At 40.1% G+C, this 23195-nt stretch overlaps 1 protein-coding gene across 6 annotated transcripts in view; it reads left to right on the forward strand.

The window, feature by feature from the left end:
- Positions 1-22354, forward strand: part of LOC106874892 (uncharacterized) — a 38430-nt gene extending 16076 nt beyond the window's left edge. For 5 of the 6 annotated variants that reach the window (XM_089340860.1, XM_089340859.1, XM_089340858.1 and 2 more), the window contains 5 exons: positions 7895-8090; positions 8567-8711; positions 9873-10009; positions 14871-15050; positions 21236-22354. In XM_089340860.1, coding sequence (XP_089196986.1) covers positions 7901-8090; positions 8567-8711; positions 9873-10009; positions 14871-15050; positions 21236-21417 — 834 coding nt within the window. In that variant the 5' untranslated portion in view covers positions 7895-7900 and the 3' untranslated portion in view covers positions 21418-22354. Of the gene's footprint in view, positions 1-2185; positions 2339-7894; positions 8091-8566; positions 8712-9872; positions 10010-14870; positions 15051-21235 lie in introns of those variants that run through there. The other variant, XM_089340863.1, reaches the window with a different exon arrangement.
- Positions 22355-23195: the final 841 nt, after the last annotated feature.

Here is a 23195-nt window from a genome sequence, read left to right on the forward strand (position 1 = left end):
ACTTAGGTTAAATGATGATTTATTTGTTAATTGTGAGAAAAATCTGGCAGGTCGTTTTTATGTGGTCACTTGCATTTTGAACTAGAGGTCGTTGTTTACGACTACATATATGTGTGTATTTGTTAACAGTTCATTATTCAAACTTTAGTTTGAATGAGCTACGGCTCAGCGAACGTGGTAGTCAATGTCAATAAATTTATATAAATTTTTAGATATTTGCTTTTACACGTGTTATGAGATGTTTTAATTATACATGAAAACTTTGGAACAAGATACTCGTTTTCACCTTTAACTTATATAATTTTGACGATGCTCGAAATAGCCAACGAGGGAGCCTCTACGGAGTTTAATTGCTCGTCTGCCGTATCATCTTAGAAATAAAGAATGGAATGATACATTGTAACCTTAATCTCAGTGTTTCCCAATCTATTTTCCCCCAGGCTCCGCTATAACTTTCCAGAAAAATGTATACCTCACCGATGGTTGGGAAAAATAAATTATTTCTAATATTTCATAATTATACATTTTCCTCTAGAATAGCGCTGTATTGTGCAGCAAACAATCTTCACACAGTCTGTTTGGTTGGCGGGATTGGCTGGGCTGAGTAAAGGTGAAGTATGTTTGCCGTAAAAAGATTTTCACAATTCCAGGCCACGGCGGTGGGGCGTGTGCCCCACTTTGGAAACCACACACAGGTCTACATGATGCTGTATCTGAATAGGGGACGGATGATCACGGGCTACTTGAACGCCCTTTTACCACAGGTCTACTTTATCAAGGGAGACTTGGGACAGACAGGAGCAAAGCTCTCTAGACAACACTGAATGATAGAGTAGCTATGTGTGATAGCTACGTTTCTATACATATTGGCTTGAAAAAGAGCCCCCCCCCCCCCGCCAGGTTTGGGAAGATTTGTAAATTCACATCTGCGAGATCTCATCTTAATTGTCCCCATCTGGTGGAGAGCCATGTGGGCTTCATCTCATAACCTTTTTCTTATGTGTATTACTTATAATACACAGGACTTTTCCTTGGCGTCCAATCGTCATATATAACACACATTTCTAAGGCGGTGTCCCAGCATAGCTACAGCCTAATTAATGACTGGAATAAGTGAATGATAAAACAATTTCTAAAATTAGAATTGATAATATCCTATCATTTTTTGTTTGTTTTTTGGAATATTGCTATTAATTATAAAAAATGATTAAATGTTATCGAAACCGATTTTCCTTCTATCTTTCAAATTAGCAAGCATTAACCTTCAGCTAGTCCTATGTAATAACATGTGGTGATACACAGAACACATTTCCCTGCTATCCATGCATTTATATATGAAACACATTCCGAATTTTTCCTTAGCCACCCACCATAGTCACTCAGGACTTACGAAAGGAAAGCTTTATACGATTAATGAACGATAAAACAAGAGCTTAATTAAAAATCTGAAAAGAAGCATGGATATTTAAAGCCAACTTAATGAAAATGCTTTTGGGCAGGCAACGGGGTTAATGTAGATCTTCGCTGCTTAACATTTTGACATTTGTCCTGGCTAAGTCCTTCTCTCACCTCTCCCGAAATATCTTCTAGTCATTTCTTCTCCATTTCAATGACACGATGTAGTTTATAGTTGCGCAATGTAGTTTTAATTTCTAGGTGTTCCTAAAATAACAGATGTTCACGGTTCGGAATGTCTTTAATCACATGTTTGCACAACCAAAATTCGTTTAGACCTAAACTACAATTCCTTTTTCCTTTTATATTTATATATATTTATATTTTTTTCCTTCCAACGTGTCCCAGTTCAAGTGACTTCCCTAACAAATACCAACCTAACATTAACACTTCTTTCTTTGTCTCTTCCTTCCTTTTCCACTTTCTTCTTTACTCTCTTTCTCTCTCCTTTGTGTCTCTTTCTCTTCCCTTTATCTCTCTCCCTTCTTTTCCGTTCTTTCTTTCTCTCTCACCCCCACACACTATATATATCTCTCTCTCTGTGCTATTTAACCCTAGGTCATCTGATTCACACCAAACCTGACCACTTCGTCTCTTTCAGACATCGTGTACCGTATATATATATATATATATATATATATATAATGTGTGTGTGTGTGTGTGTGTGTTCTTAATAAACACCAACATAAAACGAAACAAGGCTACTATGTTTAGCAAATCGATCTGGTTCCCCGGCTCCACTTGGTGGTGATCTTATTCGCTGTGACTCACCCGACATTCTATCTTTTTGTTGGATGACTGGTGATTTTACTCCAAACAAGCTTTCTTGTCAGTTTGCCATAAGGAAGAGCGATCGAACCTGTTGAATACATATACACTCCAGGTTGTATTGATATTACTAACAATAATGACGATAGTAAACCTAAGATTAGCCACCCAAACTTATTATTATTATTATTATTATTGCTGTTGTTGTTATTGTAATTATTTGTCTTCTTTTCATATGCTTTATAATGTCTGTTTACGAGCTAAGTAAGTATTTCAATCTACGGAAATAGCAGTCAAATCTCTCTCTCTCAACAAATCATACACCATTGCTTTAATGTAGGTCTAAAAAAAAAAGCCTTATGTCTGGAAAAAAAGAAAAGGAGGCGGGGGAATGTCTGGAATATTCGTTCGATCGTAGGTCTGTTTCGTTCGTCAGAACTTTACCACTGAAGGTAAACAATTATTTTGCGTGTGTGCGCACGCACGTGTTTAACAGACGTGAGAATGAAGATTTGCTTGTTTCCAGTAACCATGCTGTATAGACATTCATTAGAATTTATATACATAAAAAGCACGTTTAAAAACATCATGGCATCACATAAATCCAACATTAGCACACTCCGTTGGTTATATTCTATTTTGCAAACATACCGAAAAGTTCCCTGGCAATTGAAAACGCCCCAAACAACCAACGAAGCCATTAAGTTATGTTGGCAATTCAAAGAGATTGTATTGTTGCCAATGATTGATTGTTTTTGTCAAGATCTAAACCTGATTTCTGATCAAATTTAGTTACAGGCTTGAGAGAATGTGTTTAGTGTTTATCATTATCGATCGATCAAAAACTTGGCGGGCCGCACTTCCCCCGGGTTCTTAAACACCAGACTGGTGCTGTTGTTGGCAATTTGCCCGTGATGAAGCTAGTTCCCTTAAGAAAAACTGATCTATTGTTGATATTTTAACCTCAGGTCTGTTCTGATCGAGACAGATCCATGGCAAAAAAGCATTCCACATACCACTGACCAGCTCTTTTTTATTTCTTGTTTTATTATTTTTAATGTAAAGTATGTCTACGGTCTAACATTACTCAATGTGACTTTCTGTTTTAAGAATGTGTGTGTGTGTGTTTCGCGAGTATGTGGCTGATATTTCTAGCAAACCTAGCGGCCACATACACGTTAGATCGGTGATCGGTTTATGATGGTCATAATAATCTTTAGCTTCGATTGAGCCGGCCTGTAATCAATAGCATTCCAGCTGTGACCATCCGTTATTTTTGCTTTTATTGTTTTTATTTTATATTTATTTAGTTGTGGCTTAGTGGTAAGAAGCTTGCTTCCCAACCACATGGTTCCAGGTTCAGCTCCACTGCTTGGCACCTTGGGCAAGTGCCTTTTTGCTATAGGTTCGAGCCGACCAAAGCTTTGTGAGTGAATTTGATAGATGGAAACTGAAAGAAGCCCGTAGTGGGTGTGGGTGGGTGGGTGTGTGTTACACAGCGGTTCGACAATAAGAGAACGATGGAATAAGTATCAGGCTTTAAAAACAAATATATAAGTACTGCGGTTGATTCATTCGACTAAAAGTTCTCGGCAGTGCCCCAGCATGGCCGTAGTCCTAATGATTGAATCAAATAAAAAATATATTTATGACCTCCATTGTCCAATGTGTCGTTCATTTTTTTTGTTTTTTGTTTTTAAGACGACAGTGTATGATCTATAAGGAGATTTGGTTGGTACTTCTAGCAAGCTGACTGACCGGCCTTCTGCAGGTCCCTCCAGTACTCAGCTTTGTAGGACAAGTCAGTGCATCTCAATCAGATTTATATGTAATACGTAGAGAAAATAGACTGCAGCCGAAGTTGTAATAAACATCAAAAGTATATCAAATGACAGTACTACCGTACTTGCGCGCGCGCACACACACGCACACACACACACACACACACACACACACACACACACACACACACACACACACACACACTCTATTTAGCGTGTTTTTTCCATTTTTTTTTGTATTAGTTTTGTTTAACACTGTGTTGTACCAGATTGACCATGCATGATCAGAAGCGGTCCTTCCAAGACCGTCTCATCTTTTCCGTGTGTGTGTAAAACAACTTGCTGTTCCCTATCTCCGTCTTTTGTTTTTTGTAAATTTGATCTACGTGTGTGTGTGTGTGTGTGTGAGAGCAGGGGTGTCTATGTGGTTTAGAAGCTTGTGGTTCCGAGTTCAATCGCACTGCATGGAATCTTAGGTGTCTCCTAGTATAGCCCCGAGTTGACCAAAGGCTTTGGAGTGGATTTGATTGGAAACTGAAAGAAGTCGTTCATGTGTGTGTGCGTGTTGCTGTCTCCTCACTTTGACATTGCGTGATAGTTGTAAACGAGTGTCACCACTATGCAAGCGGTCTCCTTTGTTTCCATGGAAATATGTCTGTCTGGTCATGCATATATATTACCTTGCTTGAAAACGGGTGAGTGTTGGCAACAGGAAAGGCATCCAGCCATGGAACATTCACCACAAATTCTCTGACCCAGGTGAACATGGAGACGTGGCTGTAAAAACAATATGTGTGTGTGTGTGTGTGTGTGTGAGTTTAAATGTAGTTTGTATATGTATGTATACATTATCATCTAACGTCCTTTTTTCCATGCTGGCATGGGTTGGACACTTTGACAAAAACAGATGAACCAGAAGACTCTGCCATGTGTTATGTCTGCTTTGACATGGTTTCTACAGTTGGATGCTCTTCCTAACACTGACCACTTAAGTGTGCTGGGTGCTTTTTTCACATCACACACACACATATATATCATCTTTTAATGCCTGTCTTCTATGCTGGCATGGGTTGGACAATTCAACAAGATTCTACACATAAGTTGAAAGACTCTGTTGTGCTTTAATATCTACTTTGGTATAGTTTCTACAGCCGGATGCCCTTCCTTACACCAACCACTTTGCAGAGTATACTGGGTGCCTTTTTTGGGATACCAACACTAGTGAAGTTGCTATGTGGCTCATGAAACTAAGATCTCCGCAACCGAGCGGGAAACAGATTTATGCTAGGTTGTTTGGTTATGAAAGAACAGGAAAGAACATTTCTTACTGTTGAGAGACATATGTTTCTTTGTATAATAGGAATAGGTTGGAGTAATCAGAGCGGAAGCCAGAAACAGAAATAAAAACGGGGGGGGGTGACAAAATGTCAATGTGAGCTGTCAAGGTACATGAAGGGGACGAGACAAGAGAAATGGATGAAAAGGAGTTGCAGAACTGTGTGGGGTTTTCTAAAAAAATTTGTATAAAAAACAAATTTTTTTTCACCTTTTCTTATCTTTGCTTTTAACTACTTTTAATTTCTTCATTTACTGTATTTCATTCACTCTCCTCCTTCTCAACCTCTCCTATTAATGGTGTTACCCTGTTGACTATAGTGTGAGAAATGGTTAAAGATGGTTCAGGGATTGAAGTGAATATAATAAATGATAAACAAGATGACTGTAGAGATTGGGTAAGGGGGAGAGGTAACTAAGAATGGTGAACAAGGGTGGAGAAGTAACTGATGATAAATATGTCATAGAAGGGTGATCAATGTAAAATGTGAGTGGAGTGGCGAGGAACAATGTTAAGAATGAGATATGGATGTCAAGGGAAGTGGTTTCAGATAGTGGGAGAGATAACTGGCAGCAGAGTAAAAGATGATGAAATGTGTAATTCCAATCTTATTTAATTACAGCCAGCTGTAGAATAATGCAGTAGTTAGGTAGGCAAGTGATGGAGAGATGAGGAAGTTGTGATGAAGGCATGATGAGTAAATTGGGCAAAAAGCCCAGTTGTGTATTTACATATTTCCAGAATTTCAGTTTTACTGAGATGGATGGGTCTTTCCAAGCATTACATAACATTAATCAGTATTTGTCTACTCTTTTAAGAGGCACAGTCTTTTCGATCAGCCTTCGATACATCATCAATACCTTCTTAGGTCTTCCTCTATCACAAGTGCCATTAATATTAAACAATCAGCAACTTCTTTATACGTCTGTTCTCATCCAGATGTACCACATGTCCATACCAGCGCAGTTTTCTCTCTTACACACTACATATTCTTATCCAACAGAACATCATAGCTTCATTTCTTCTTACTTTTCACTAGTTCTCAGCATTCAAAACCCACATCTTACTAGCATGTAGCATTGCCATTCACACAAGCATTATACGATTTTTGTCTTCCACACTGAAAGAGAAATGTTTGTTTTCTTTCACCAACAAAGGTTGTAGCTCTCTGAACTTCCTCCTGCCTGTTCTTACTCTGGCAACTATACATTCAGAAACTTCACCTCCACTGCTAATTAGGTCATCTAGATAGCAGAAGCTGTCTATTACAACTTCAAGGCATCCTCTTTGGCATTAGAGAAAATCTATTTCCCCATACACATTTAGTGTTTATTGCTCCTGCACATTTACCACGTACAAATTCTATCTTCTCAGTTAAGTTACCTGTGATACCACCATATGGAATTTCTACCTACCCTATTTTTTTTTAACAAACGAGGCAAAGCCATTTTTCCGATGAAAGCAGAGATATGTTTGTTTTCCTGGTTACTAAAATTTTGGTTTTTACTAAATTAACTTTGAAGTCCTTTGATTTCAGATTTTGCTGCCACATCTGGAATTTCTTATCTAATTCTCCTACAGATTCAGCTGTAAGAATAAGACCCTAACCATAGAGGAGTTGCCATGGGCAACCAGACTTAAACTCCTTTGTTATGGTCTGGAAGACTATGTTGAATAGGAGGGTAACTAAAAACTGAATCCCGATTAGCTCCTACTTTATCACTATACTTGCTGTTAACCCTTACCTTACTGGCAGCACCTCTGTACATGGTTTTTGGGATCTCGCACGCCATTTATTTGTCTATTCTTAGCTCCCTCAGGGACCATCAGTTAACAAAGCGAAGAAGCGAAGAACAAGGCGGCGAGCTGGCAGAAACGTTAGCATGTCAGGCGAAATGCTTAGCGATATTTCATCTGCTGCTACGTTCTAAGTTCAAATTCTGCCGAGGTCGACTTTGCCTTTCATCCTTTCGGGGTCGATAAATTAAGTACCAGTTCTGCACTGGGGTCGATGTAATTGACTTAGTCCCTTTGTCTGTCCTTGTTTGTCCCCTCTATGTTTAGCCCCTTGTGGGCAATAAAGAAATAGGAAACTGAAAGAATCCTGTCATGTATGTATGGATAGACAGATGGATGCATGCATTTTTGTTCACCCTTGTCTAGACATCATGTGATTATTCTAATTGAGCATCATCATCATAATACAAGTAAGGGTGTTCATTTCCATTCTTCTCTGAAAACCATGCCTAGCTTTGGGGAAAATATTAGCCTTGCTTGGAAACAGGAAGGGCTCCTGGCCATAGGAAAGCTGCCTCAATGAATATCTCTGACCCATGCAAACATACATCCACAAACATGTCTGACCATGGGGGCAATATTAGCCTAGCTTGGAAACAGGTGAGGGTTGGTAAGAGGAAGGCTGTCTGACCATAGAAAATTTGCCTCATCAAATTCTGTCTGACACATGGAAAATTGGACGTTCAAGAATGATGGGGTATGTATTATATCTATTGGTATAATGTTTTTTCTTTATTTTTTATTTTTTCCCCCCCAGTATAAGATGAGTTCTAATATTGAGAGGCTGAACATCGTCACTTATCTTGTTCCTGATGTAGCAGTAGAGACATTTCAGGTTTTTACCGAATACCTTGAAGATGTGCTTCACATTCGCTGCAACTTGATCTATGAATCCCGATGGCAGTATCCGACGAAGCAAAGGGACCTGTTTGCTGCAGAAGATGTTGATATGGGTTAGTAATAGTAATAGCTTTTTATCTCTTGATTTGAATGGTTGTCATTGTTGTTCATGTCTTGCCACTGATTAGCTTTCTTCGTTAAACCCTTCAGCGTCCAGATTTCTCTCTCGAATGTGGTGCTTCTTTATTCACATTCATATGAATTAGTCATGCCTTACATTGTAGCTTTGAGATTTTGATGATGTGATTGTTTATTTTTAGAATATTATTGCAGAGTAAGTGAGGCGCAATGGCCCAGTGGTTAGGGCAGCAGACTCGCAGTCAGAGGATCGCGGTTTCGATTCCCAGACTGGGCGTTGTGAGTGTTTATTGAGCAAAAAAACACCTGGTTAAGTGACAACCACATTTAGAGCTCTCTGTTCTGGACCTCTGAGCCTCTCAGACACTTGAAGGCTAAGACGGCGACCAAACTCTCATAAACCAACCCTTCAGTATTATTTTACTTGTTTTATTGTTTGGTTTCTCACCAGGCTTCATTAGTGCTCCGGGATTTCTCGAAATGCTAGAGAGACCAAACTCGATTGAGCTGTGTCCTGTCGCTCCTGTCTTTTCTCACCCTCTTGGAAGAGGCCGACCTGTGATTTTCTCTGACGTTGTAGTACGAAGTGAGTCTGGGTATGTATTCATTCATTCTCTTTACACTCTGCCCTCACCCCTATCTGTCCTTCTCCTTCCATGGCCAGGTCTCTTTTTTAACACAGCATCTTCCTATTTGTTGTGTTCCCTTATCATTTTGATTGCAAGGCTCAGCACCTCGGGATCAGCCTTCCCCATTTTTGCCTGTGTCTTCCTTCCTTGGTCTTTCTTCTGCCACATTTTCCTTCCATTTGGATTTCCTGGCACTCCCTTTCTCCTATTCCATCGTCCATGCATATTAAATGCTTGAAACCAACACAGTTGTCTCCCTTGCAGTCTTCTACCTGATTCCTCCTATCTGAGTCATATCGCACGCACGCTCGCTTGCTCCTTTCAGTTTCTATTTACCATACCTGCTCACAAAGATTTGTTCAGCCCAAGGTGTCACGTAGTAGGACTGCGACCATATGGTTGGGAAACATGCTTGTTTAGCATAGCCATACCTGCACAGAAATTGTTAGCATACTGGGCGTAATGCTTATCTTTATGTCCGGTCTGCACATTCTGAGTTCAAATTCCACCGAGGTCAACTTTGCCTTTCATCCTTTCATCATCATCATCATCGGTAAAATAAGTACCAGTTGAGTACTGGCATTGATGTAACCAACTCACTCCCTCCCCCTGAAATTGCTGGCCTTGTGCCAAAACTTGAAACCAATATTTTAATTAATTACTAAGTCGGTGATCTGGTAGAATCGTTAGCACTCTGGGCAAAATGCTTAGCACTATTTCCTCTCTCTTTACATTCTGAGTTCAAATTCCACCGAGGTCAAGTTTGTCATTCATCCTCTCAAGGTCAAGCACTGAGATCGATGTAACTGACTTACCCCTTCCTTGAGATTGGTGGCCTTCTGCCAAAGCACAAGGGTCAAGCTGTTTGGGGTCTTTGGGTTGGCAGCAGCAGCAGCGGCAACAAATCTTCATCTGTTGGTTCAAGTAACTCTCCAGCTGTTGGTCGTGGTCATTGTGACACCTTTTCACGTGGTGGTGGTGTTGATGGTGTATGCTATGATGTTGGTCATAGTCGCCATGATGCATTCATTGTTAGAAGCTTTCTTTGTTTCCCTTTTCTTTCATTTTCTACTTTTTCTTTTTCCATCTTCCAAATGTTCTCAGTTTTATTTGCTTTTCTTCATCTAGCAAGGAGTTTGAGCACCTGAAGGGACACAAGTTTGCTTACTCTCACTCAGATTCGACGACTGGCTACTATATTATGCTCTCTGAGTTGAAGAACCACAACACAGACTCTAGCTTTTTTGCTGACTCGATCCAATCTGGTAATTTTCTATCTTTGATTTGACATAATGATTCTTTCAAACTTACTCGCCAACCCTTTTCTGCCCTTCTCTCCCTATTCTTTCTTTTATGATCACTTTTTATCTTGAGGATAAATTTTTCAATAGCAAATGCACAATTTGTAACAGGCGCAGGAGTGGCTGTGTGGTAAGAAGCTTGCTTACCAACCACATGCTTCCGGGTTCAGTCCCACTGCGTGGCATCTTGGGCAAGTGTCTTCTACTATAGCCTTGGGCCAACCAAAGCTTTGTGAGTAGATTTGGTAGACAGAAACTGAAAGAAGCCCGTCGTATATATGTATGTGTCTGTGTTTGTCTCCCCCAACATCGCTTGACAACCGATGCTGGTGTGTTTACGTCCCCGTAACTTAGCGCTTCGGCTAAAGAGACTGATAGAATAAGTACTAGGCTTACAAAGAGTAAGTCCTGGGGTCGATTAGCTCGACTAAAAGGCGGTGCTCCAGCATGGCCACAGTCAAATGACTGAAACAAGTAAAAAGAAAGTCCAAACCATGATTATGATAGAGGTAAAAAAAAAAAGTGATAAAATATTAATTGACAAGTCCCTTGACCCCTTGGTTGATTATAATGTCGTTATAAATATAAAATAAATGATGTCCTTGTATCATTTGTTTGTGTTTACACAGGTCACTAGTTTGGGGCAGTAAAATAATTTCTAGTTCCATGACCTCTTTGTATGGGGGAGCTAGGTTCATTGTCTGTTGCTAGAGAGAGAGTGAGAAAGGATGACATTTGTACAAACAAACAGAGGGCATAAGCAGTGTGTTGTCCCTCTCATTTCCACTCCCTCGAATGACCAATCCTTTTGCTGGGTTAAGTAAAGTTTGGCAACTAAAGTAGGTCAACTTAAAACAAAAGATTGACCTTTCTGTGACCAGAGACGCTCTCAGAGGTCAACTCAGCCTCATTAATCTCCAAGTGCAGAAAGGAAAAAAACAATATTTATCTGACAATTAACAAAAATGTGGGTTCAGTTTTGAATCCTTAACTGCTGTAGGTGGTCTTTAAATATATATGTATGTATGTATGTATGTATGTACGTATGTATATATGTACATACATACATATATATGTGCAAGTACATGTGTGTGTGTGTATATATATATATATATATATACATATATATACATATATATATATATGTATATGTAACTGATGCTGGTGTGTTTATGTCCCTGTAACTTAGCAGTTCGGCAAAAAGAGACCGATAGAATAAGTACTAGGCTTACAAAGAATAAGTCCTGGGGGCGATTTGCTCGACTAAAGGCGGTGCTCCAGCATGACCGCAGTCAAATGACTGAAACAATTAAGAGTAAAAGTATATATGTGTGTGTATGTACATATATGTGTGTGTGTGTGTGTGTGTACGTACATATATGTGTGTGTGTGTGTGTGTGTGTGTGTGTGTGTGTGTGTGTGTGTGTGTGTGTGTGTGTGTGTGTGTGTGTGTGTGTGTGTGTATATATATATATATATATATATATATTTTGAGTATTAAAATCATATTTCTCAACATAATCTCTTCAAAGGGAAAAAATATACCCTTAGATATTTTCTGTGATGAGTCTACAAACAAAATATCTAAGGATGTATTGGTTCTTTTCAATTTGATGGCCAGATTTTTTTAATTAATTTTTTTTAACTAAACACTTTGAAACTTGATCATGGCTGCCTTGAGTTAACCTGCCTTTTCTCCTTGTCCTAAAAATTCTTTTCTACTCTGGGCACAAGGCCTGAAATTTTTGTGGAGGGGGCCAGTCGATTAGATCAACCCCAGTACGCAACTAACTGATACTTAATTTATCGACCCCGAAAGGATGAAAGGCAAAGTCAACCTCCGCAGAATTTGAACTCAGAACGTAGAGGCAGACGAAATGCCGCTAAGCATTTTTCCCGGCGTGATTACGTTTCTTCCATCCTCACTGCTTTGTTAACACTTATGCCTAAAAATTTGCAGGTTTTGTAGTACGTTTTGACTTATCAAGACTTATTCTGAACAGCTTGACAAACACACTGAAGTCTGTAAATTATTGTGTCACAACACAAAAGATCCAATTCACTGCTTAAAGTGAACAGAAACATGTGACCTAAATGTTTAGTAATAATTCATATCTAGGTTATATGGGCTGAGAGGAAGCTCTCCTTGAAAGGTCGAGCGGAGGTGGCGAATGCGTACATCGTATCCGTCATCTATTACCGTTTGACCGTCGTCCCTTGTCCCGACCGCTGGTTAACCAAGATAGTACGCTTGCTCTTCAACTTTTTGTGGAAGGGTCAGGTACCACTGGTCAGGCGCTCCATCTGCTGTCAACAACCACTGAACGGAGGCCTTGGCATGCCGTGGTTGCTGATGCGCAAACATGCACTCAGGCTACAACATCTCAAGTGTTTCGTGGACGGTGAACAGGTGTGGTCGCCTTTCGTCAGACGCGATTTTCCGCAGCTCGTTTCTTTAACAGAGCTGCAATCCTGGATCAAACGTAGACCGAGAAAGGGCGCTTGGCACCTCGAGTGCCGCCAAGCTCTCACCGCCCTCAGTCAGGTGGGCAGTGCGATTGGTAGTAGCTCCACTCTAGCGTTCTATAGAGGGTTAGTGGGAGAAAAGTGTGACGACGTTCTCGGGGAAACTCTAGGCGTCGAGGATAATCAGCTAAGTAGTCTGTTCAGGAGAACCTTTGGGGCCCATGGATAATTTCCAAAGGTCCCTCGCCTGGCAGTGCTACCGAGGTGCGCTACCTGTTCGAGATAAACTCTACCGACATGGAAGTGCCGTCAACCGGGCCTGCCCGAGGTGCGCTCAGGACAACGAAACCGTTCTGCACGCACTCGTCCAGTGCCCGAGCATTGCTGACCTGTGGGTCTATATCGAACAGCTACTGTCACGTGTAGGACGGATCCGGCTATCAGCTGAGTCCATCGTGAGAATTGACCCGCCAACCTCCTTTAAGCAGGAGGGCAAGGCAATTTTCCTATGCCTAGTGGCTGTAGCGAAAGAGGTGATATGGTGAACCCGTTTGAAAGGGCTAAAGACAGACACTTTCCTCTTTGGCCAAGGCCTCATCAACTTTTTCAAGTTCCACTTGATAAAGAAGATGAGAGTAGAGAGGGAAGTGCTGTCTCATAGCAAATTCGTTGAAAGATGGGTGACTGTTGGAAGAATGGCCAGTATAAACGGACCAATTCTGAGAATACACTTGTAAAAAAAAAAAAAAAAAAAAAAAAAAAAAAAAGGTAATGTAAAAGGAGAAAGGGCTCTATACCCCTTTCTTATTTTTTTCTGACCAGGCTCCCGTGGTTTTATGGGTTTCTCCACGTGTAACCTTTCCTTTTTCGAAGCGCCTCCCCCTTTAGGAGTTCCACTTATTTATCTATTTATTTATCTATTTATTTATTATATCTTTCTCCGTTTTCTTCCGTTTTAGACGAACTTTCCTACCTTTTCGGACAAAACCTTTTGTAACCTTCGTCCTGTCTTTGTCCTTATATGTTTTTAATTGATATTAGCCCTTGTGGCCAATAAAACGAATTAATTATTATTATTATTATTATTATTGAGAAGGCGGTGAGCTAGCAGAATCATGAGCACACTGGGCAAAATTTTTAATGGCTTTTTGTCTCTCTTCATGTTCTGTGTTCAAATTCCACTGAGGTTGACTTTGCCTTTCCTCCTATCAGAGTCAATAGAATAGGTACCAGTGAAACATTGGGGTCGATGCAATTTACTCTCCCACTCCCCTGAAAATTTCAGGCCTTGTGCCTATAGTAGAAAGGATTATTATTACTATTATTATTGAGAAGATGGTGAGCTGGCAGAATGGTTAGCATGCCAGGCAAAATGCTTAGTGGTATTCTGCCCGTCACAACATTCTGAGTTCAAATTCCACTGAGGTCGGCTTTGCCTTTCATTCTTTCGGGGTCGATGTAATCGGCTTACCTACAAAATTTCAGGCTTTGTGCCTATAATAGGATTGTTATAATCATTATTATTTCAGTTATGTTTGTTTGTTTGTCTTTGGACAAGACATCTCGAGAACCGCTGGATGGATTTGGATGAAACTTTCAGGGATGTTTGGCCTTGTGACTGGCACGGACTGATTAGGTTTTAGGATCGATCCAGTACCGGACAAGGATTCTAGATTATTTTACCGTTTTTGAGAGCGGTCGAGTTTATTTCAGATATTCTCATTTTAAAAAATCATCTCTGGCTAATCATTGAGAGGACGTTGGTGTTGCCTTGGCGGAGGTTTGCACTCTCTGAATGTTCTTGTTGTTATTATTATTATTATTATTATTATTGTTAGTATACTGGGCAAAATGCTTAGCAACATTTCGTCTCTACTGACTCCTCTTCTAATTTACCCAGCACTTTGTCTTGTATTTCACTCATTAATCTTGACTTATTTAAGTTCGCTAGAGTTACTTCCCTTTAGAGAGTTATCTCCCTCGTACAACAACTTACAATATTACAGCATATTAACACCCATTTATGGGTGTTATGTTAACACTAATAAAAAGCCGACTTACACACATATTGCCGTATATATATATATATATATATATATATATATATATATATATATATATATATATGGTAACGATGGTGATGGTGGTGATGATGATGTTGATCGTTGTGTTAGAGATGATGATGATGATAATAGTGGTAACAATGGTGGTGGTTGTCATTGTGGTAGCGGTGGTGATTGTCGTCATAACGAAGGTATCCAGCTTCCTTGCTATAACACACTATCAATCCTAACTGAAAATTACTGCAATGTTCATTAATTAATTTATTTATTTATTTATTATTTATTTCAACTTTCAGGGTCTCATTTCAATTCCCTACAACTACTTCTGACGAAGAGGGCCGACGTTGCTGCAATTGATACCCGATTCCTCGATGACTTTTTCCACCAACATCCTCACTACAAGAGGGAGCTCAAAGTGATGGCTACCCTTGGTCCCATGCCTGTTAGCCCTTTAGTATTTAGGAAAACGTTACCTTGTAAGTGATTTTTTTTTTTTTTTTTTTTTTCACGTTCAAATTATTTTGTAAATCTTACAAAATGATTGTTTTGTATAAAGGAAGAAGACAGGACCTGTCTTATGAAGAATGTATACATAACATAGGTGGATTAGAGATATTTGACAGGATGAGTGCTATTCAGCAGAACAAGAGCTATCTGACAGGATGATAGCTATTTGACTGGATGATATCAATAGGGTTTCATAAGTTTTATTCATTCAGAAGTTACCTGTGAATCTGGGAAAAATTTGTCTGAATTTCTTGGAAGCTGCTATTGTTTAACCCCAGGACAAATCTGATCAAGCAGTCTTAAGCTCAAAAAAACATTCCAGCTATGACCATAGGTGCAGGAGTGGCTGTGTGGTAAGTACCTTGCTTACCAACCACATGGTTCCGGGTTTAGTCCCACTGTGTGGCACTTTGGGCAAGTGTCTTCTACTATAGCCTCGGGCCGACCAAAGCCTTGTGAGTGGATTTGGTAGACAGAAACTGAAAAAAGCCCGTCGTATATATATATATATATATGTGTGTGTGTGTGTGTATGTGTTTGTGTGTCTGTGTTTGTCCCCCCCTACACATTGCTTGACAACTGATGCTGGTGTGTTTACGTCCCCGTAACTTAGCGGTTTGGCAAAAGAGACTGATAGAATAAGTACTAGGCTTACAAAGAATAAGTCCTGGAGTTGATTTGCTCAACTAAAGGAGGTGCTCCAGCATGACCACAGTCAAATGACTGAAACAAGTAAAAGAGAGTAAAGAGTATTCCATCTTTTTTTTTTATATAAACAAAAATTCTGAGTTGAAATTTTGAGGCTGATTTGGCTGCTATTTCTAGCTGACCAAACAATGATGTCAAGACCTGTTGTTGAATCCATAGATTGTTGAAAGCATTGTTTGTTTTGAATTCATTATATCAATAACTTCAGTCATTGTAACATCCAACCCCTGGCTTTTTTATTTATTTATTTATTTATTTTTTAATAAGATGCATATCATGTGGCTCTTAATTGCATTAATGGCTCTCTAGAACTAATGGATCAGTTGTACGTTGGTTGTGTGAATGGCATTGTCACAGCAGGGTCGGAGATGGGGAAACCGGCGTCTAGGGTGTGGGACAAAGAAAATAAGGGAATTACTGACAGACTTAAAGTGTGGGGGTTTACATATAATGAAATGATTTAAAAAAGGAAAGAGAGAGAAATTAAGTACACACGGTATGCACTGAAAAAGAAGGGACATGTGTGTAGCATACAAAGGTTTAAAAAAGTGGCAGGGAGGATGATAGAGATGTGGCCCTCGTGATACAGGAAGGCCTCTAGGGATGATCGAGGAACCCCACTGTCCAAGATTTCCCTGAAACTCCAAGAGCAAGTCCCCTCTCCAATTCCTTCTCTCCGACTCACAGGTCTACACTAAGAAGGGTACCATCCACTCTTGCCATTTTCGCAACTTTCACTCACCTTTCAATGAACTCACTCGAGCGCAGCACTTCCCTCTCCCCTTTCCGTTTCCTTTTCGAGTGAAACTTGAAGAAGTCAATGAGATTTCCTCTACCAAAGAGGAATGTATCTGTCCTCATGCTTTTCAGCCTGGTCCACCAAATAACTTCTTTCACCACAGCCACCAGGCAAAGGAAAACTGCCTTGCCTTCCCGATTGAAGGAGGGTGGTGGTGCAGTCATCACTACAGACTCGGTCGACAGATGGATCTGTCCCGCACACGACAGCAGTTGTTCGACATAACCCCACAAGTCAGCAATGCCTGGACACTGAACAAAAGCTTGTAGAATGGTTTCATCACTCTGCACGCACCTTGGACAAGCCCATCTGACAGCACAGCACATCTGTGCCTGCAGTATTTATCTCGAACCAGGAGCGCCCCCCATCCCCCCCATCCGGTAGCACTGCCAGGCCAAGGACATCTGGAAATTATCAAAGATAGTTCCCGACCAGGAAGTCCTCTGGAGGCATAAGGCCTGAAATTGTGGGGGGGGGGGGGGGGGGTTAGTCTCGATTACATCGAACTCCCAGTTTGTAACTGGTACTTATTTCATCAACCCACCCCGAAACGATGAAAGGCAGTCAACCTCAGTGGAATTTGAATTTGGAATGTAAAGCTGGAAGAAATGCTGCTAGCAATTCTGCCAGCTCACCACCTCACTCTTCCTCCCACTCTTCCTCCTCCTCTTCCTCCTAAGTTATTACTGCACCTACAATTGCTGCTAGCTTGCTACTACTACTAACTTACTGCTGCTGCTGCTGCTACTACTACAACTACTCTGCTGCTGCTGTTACTACTACTACTACTACTACTACTACTATTACTACTAGTATTACTGCTGCTGCTGCTGTTACTACTACTACTACTGCTGCTGTTACTACTACTACTGCTGTTGTTACTACTACTACTACTACTACTACTTCTACTACTTGTATTACTGCTGCTGCTACTACTAGTATTACTGCTGCTGCTGTTACTACTACTACTACTACTGCTGCTGTTACTACTACTACTGCTGCTGTTACTACTACTACTGCTGTTGTTACTACTACTACTACTACTACTTCTACTACTTGTATTACTGCTGCTGCTACTACTAGTATTACTGCTGCTGCTGTTACTACTACTACTACTACTGCTGCTGTTACTACTACTACTGCTGCTGTTACTACTACTACTGCTGTTGTTACTACTACTACTACTACTACTTCTACTACTTGTATTACTGCTGCTGCTGCAACTAGTATTACTGCTGCTGCTGCAACTACTACTATTACTGCTGCTGTTGCTGCTTCTACTGCTGCTGCTGCTGCTGCTGCTGCTACTACTACTAGTATTACTACTAGTATTACTATTGCTACTGCTGCAAGTGGCAACAAAAGCTTCCCCCCCCCCTCTCTCCATCCAGATAAAAAAAAACGAGTTACTCGATGTCTGCTGTACAGTTGCCGGAATGTAGAAGGATCCCCAGTGTGATTACAGAGGAACAAAGTTATTTGCAGTGCATTGTTGGGTGGGGGGAGGGGTGGGGGAGGGGGGTGGATTTAATTTGGAAGAAAGCTTGATTGTTTGTGTGCATTGTGTAAGCGGTTAAGTATGGAAGGAATTGGCTGACGACCAGTCTATGCCTGAAGATCGGACATCCAAAGACAGACAGACAGACAGACCCTGTTACACTGCGAGACATGATTTTTGGCCTTGGGTAGCAACTGTTATTTCCTGTTTGCTTACCCTTAGAAAGTATGAAAAATGGCTAATATTTCCTTCAAGCTTTGCTTTTGTTCTGATATTTATTTCAAATCTCCAAGAAAACCCCTCTCGACACTTGATTGTCATGCTCCCCCCACTACTCCTGCTCATGATCAGAGGTGCACATATTGTCAGCCACCAAGGGACATGCTCAAATGGTTACGGTCAAGCAACTGACAAGCAAATCTGTGGTATTGAGCAGAATAGTTGTCATAACGATATTTCTGCTTCGGCAGCTCAATAATGAATCTGTTTGAAACACAATGATCCTTTTCTATGATGGTATCTTGGTTAGCCTGTGAACTTTTCAGCTGACACTCATACCTTGGACATTTTGATCAAAAGAGTCACCAGCAGCAGATATGGCATCATCATCACTGCAATACTGATCCCAGCCAAGTGTTTTTTTTCATGTTGGGGAACAGATGATAGTCAGCTGGGGCCAAATCAGGAGAATAGGGATGCTGATCAACCAGTTCAGAGCCAGTCATGCACAGCAGCCCTTAAAACCATGGACCTTCTGGAGCATCATCCTGATGAAACAAGACCAGTTTTCCTGGGTGTTTGGTCTTGATAAACTTTCATAACTACTTCAGCAAGTTGGCATAGTACTCTTCATTGATGGTGTGGCCCTGTTGAAGATACTCAATAAACACAAAGCCTTTTGCATCCCCCAAAACTGAAGCCATCACCTTTTCTGCAGATGAAATGACCTTAGCTTTTTGGGAGCAGGTGAGGAGGGGTGGCACATAAAAAGCACCCTTTGAACTTTAGGCCTCATGGTGGTAGTGACAAGTGACTGAGACCTTTGGTGATATACTGTGCTTGAGAACACCTGTCAAGTGAAGTGAGATCGTAGGTGAAGCTGATGCTGGTGTTACGTAACTTGTGCCAGTGGAATGTAAAAAGCACCCCCTACACTCTTGGAGTGGTTGGCATTAGGAAGGGCATCCAGCTGTAGAGACCATACCAAATCAGATTGGAACCTGGTGCAGCTCCCCAGCTTACTAGTTTTCAATCAAACTGTCCAACCCATGCCAGCATGGAAAGCGGATGTTAAATGATGATGTGTATGTGTGTGTCTGCACACACATATGCATAAATACATACATGGAATACTAGTGGAACATTCCCATCAAAACATCTGGCAAGTGTAAACATTACAGGCCTGATATTGTTGATTGGGACAGACAAGGAAAAGTATTTAACCATCACAGTGGTCAGCTGTCCTGTTGATGTGAATATCTCTTTGAAAATCAAAGAGAAAGATAACTATGGACACCTGCTTCGAGACCTCCAGCTTCTGCATCCGGATTACAACTTTACATTTATATCAATAATAATTGGGTGCTCTTGGTTTCGTAAGTAAATACCTTACTGTCAGTCTGGATAAGCTTGGATTATCAGAAGGAGAATTCAACCAACTGGTTTGCACATTACAAATTCAGTCTGAAAAAGCAGAACAGCAAAACTATGCAAGGCTTTTCTCAGGTTTAAAAATCTGACATTGTTTTCATTGTCTAAATTCCAACGATGGAGCTTTGTATCTTTGTTAGAAACCAGCTCATTCTTTGAAAGAGGAATTTAAATAATTAAATTCAGAAAAGAACACACATATATGTGTGTGTGTGTGTGTGTGTGTGTAGTAGAATTTGTGGGTGCAAGTGGATCTGTGATTGCTACTGTTATGTTTATTAGAGCTCCACGTAGATTTTTCACAATTCAGTCTGATTTCTGTAGAGTTGTTGGGTAACTTTTACACCAAGTAGTTTTACCAGTTATGAACTACAGAGCAAATGTAGGTGAAACAAGGATAAGAACAGTTTTGTGTAATACTTCCTACACAAATTCCACCATTGTATGTATGTATGTATGTATGTATGTATGTATGTATCCGTCTGTCTACCTACCTACCTATCTATCTATCTATCTATCTATCTACCTATCTATCTATCTAACTACCTACCTTCCTTCCCTCCCTCTCTCCTTCCCTCCCTCCCTCCCTCCCTCCTTCCTTTCTTGCACCTTCCTATTTAGAGTCCTACAAAACTTGAAGTAGCACAACACTGAATCAAATTATTCTAAATAATACATGTAACTCCCACTAAATGTGTTGAATGTCCTTTTCTTTTTCATTCACTCATGCGTATACATCATTGTCAGACGAGACTCATCAGCTACAGATGCCGGAACTACCAGATCATGTGGTTTCACCCTGGTTAAGACTCCTCAGTGGCAGACATTCATTAGCAATGAAACAGCTGAATCCCACAGTTCAATACTGCTTCTTTTGCTATTAAATGTGAAGGCGCATGGCTCAGTGGTTAGTGTGTTGGGCTCACAATCATGAGGTAATGAGCTCGATTCCCAGACCCGGCTATGTGTTGTGTTTTTGAGCAAGACATTTTATTTCATGTTGCTGCTGGTCACTGTTCACTCAGCTGTAGGAATAAGTTGCAACATCACTGGTTGTTGTTGGCACTCCGTCGCTTACGACGTTGAGGGTTCCAGTCGATCCAATCAACAGAACAGCCTGCTCGTGAAATTAACGTGTAAGTGGCTGAGCACTCCACAGACACGTGTACCCTTAACGTAGTTCTCGGGGAGATTCAGCGTGACACAGTGTGACAAGGCTGGCCCTTTTGAAATACAGGTACAACAGAAACAGGAAGTAAGAGTGAGAGAAAGTTGTGGTGGAAGAGTACAGCAAGGTTCACCACAATCCCCTGCCGGAGCCTCGTGGAGCTTTAGGTGTTTTCGCTCAATAAACACTCACAACGCCCGGTCTGGGAATCGAAACCGCGATCCTATGACCGTGAGTCCGCTGCCCTAACCACTGAGCCATTGCGCCTTCACTCCACCTATATATATATATATATGTATTTCAATTTTTTGTTTTTCCTTACTACTTTCAGCCGACGTGAAGAAAACCATAACGAAAGCCTTGTTAGAAATGCCCCAGGATCCTACGTGGCACCAAAAACTTGAACGACTCCACATTGAAAATATGATAAGCATTGACTCGACTTTCTTTGATATGGAGAGGCTTTTACAAGAAAAAGTCAAAAATATACCATTAGTGCCAACCTATTATTAAAGCTGCTTCCTCATACCATTTTTTTTTTCTATATTTTTTATTTCTTTTTTTTTTTTTTTTTTTTTTTTTTTTTTTCACAATCTATATTTTTCCTGAATCTTCCTCCATGAGTAATAACAAAATTGCTTTAATTTATACATACACATAAACACAAACATGCATATTGTGTATGTGATAAAATTAATAGAAATGGTTTTTCTGATAATTTTACCATTTTTAATAATTGGATGTTTTTAAGATATTAGGTGTTTGCAAAAGTTGGCTCTACTAGGATTGTTCTTGCTCCAGAACGCTAATTATTAACCCTTTTAGCATTTAAACCGGCCGTTTCCGGTCTAAATATTCTACTTGCTTTACGTTGAATCCGGCCAGATCCAACCTCTCAGGCCCGTCTTACAATGCCATTCTAAAAGATAGACAATCACATCATTGAAATTTTGAAGCTACAAGGTAATAAATGGCTAATTCAAGCAATGCAAATATATAAACCATTGGACGGAGTAATCTGAATGCTAAAGGGTCAAAACGGAAAAATTATCAGGAAAGCCATTTCTATTAACTTTCGCAAGTATATAATACTGTACCAAGGACTTTCTATTTCTTATTCTACTATATACACACACACGTGCGCGCACACACAAAGTTATATATAAAATCTTTTTTTTTTTTTTTTTTTTTTTTTCCTTAATTTTTTTTTCCCTTGATATGCAATTTGTATATTGATCTGCTACAACAATAGCAATGAGCGTCAGCTTTCAAATATCTCAAAATGAAGTCAAGTCACAATTGTCATAAACATCAAAAAAAGATAAACCCCATTGTGTGTGTGTGTGTGTGTGTTATCTTTTATTTTTGTATTCAACTTATAAATTCAATAATATAAAAAATTACGTAATTGCATTATCCGAAATAAATATATATTCTTAAGGAAAAAACATTTTCTTGTTCATTGTCTTTGAATTGTATTTGCGATGCTATCTAATTTAAGAAACTTGGTACCACATGCATTAGTATATGCAGTGGTGGACTGGGTCTGAAAATATTGGTTGCTAGGAGACTAAGGGGGTCCACCCGCAACTACAATGCTATAATTTAATATTATTTTTACTGTTAAAAATATTTGTTTCAATTATCTACAAATACAGCCAGGCTGAAATAATTAATGCATTCTTCCAGGAGTGAATAAAAAATTCTCAAACTAAACATGGGCCCCATATATGGATTCTAATGACACAGGGGCCCACTTGCCATCGGGCAAGCTGGCAACCTGGCCAATCCACCACTGAGTATATGCATACATGAGGTAAAGAAAGCATTGGTAGAGTTATCATGGTGTTGTTATTGTTTACCATTGAGTCAACACTGATCGGTCCTGTCATCCCAATATGACTATTCTGTCCCCATTTTATCCTTTTGCAAGCATCCTCCAGTACTATCTCTCGAAAAACATATATCTGTTCTTTTACACCGGTGAGATGGTGTTTTGCTTCAGGAACAACCAGACAGCCCACCGCCACTGCCACTCGGTACAATCTAAGTGTTAGGTGACCAATTTGAGCAGTGACAAAAGTAAAGCTTGATAGAGCTCTTTACTCCATAGTGTTGGTGCCTTGGGAAAAAAACACACCCAGTACATTCTTTAAAGTAGATGGTGTTAGGGTGTCCAGCTGTAAAAACTAAACCAAAGCAGAAATTGGAGCTCAATGGATCATATCAAATTCTCTCACACATGTCAGCATGGAAGATGGATATTAAATAATAATATATTTTCACTTTTT

The sequence above is a fragment of the Octopus bimaculoides genome, chromosome 24 (genome assembly GCF_046866305.1).
Source record: "Octopus bimaculoides isolate indiv1 chromosome 24, ASM4686630v1, whole genome shotgun sequence".
NCBI classification, from domain to species: domain Eukaryota; kingdom Metazoa; phylum Mollusca; class Cephalopoda; order Octopoda; family Octopodidae; genus Octopus; species Octopus bimaculoides.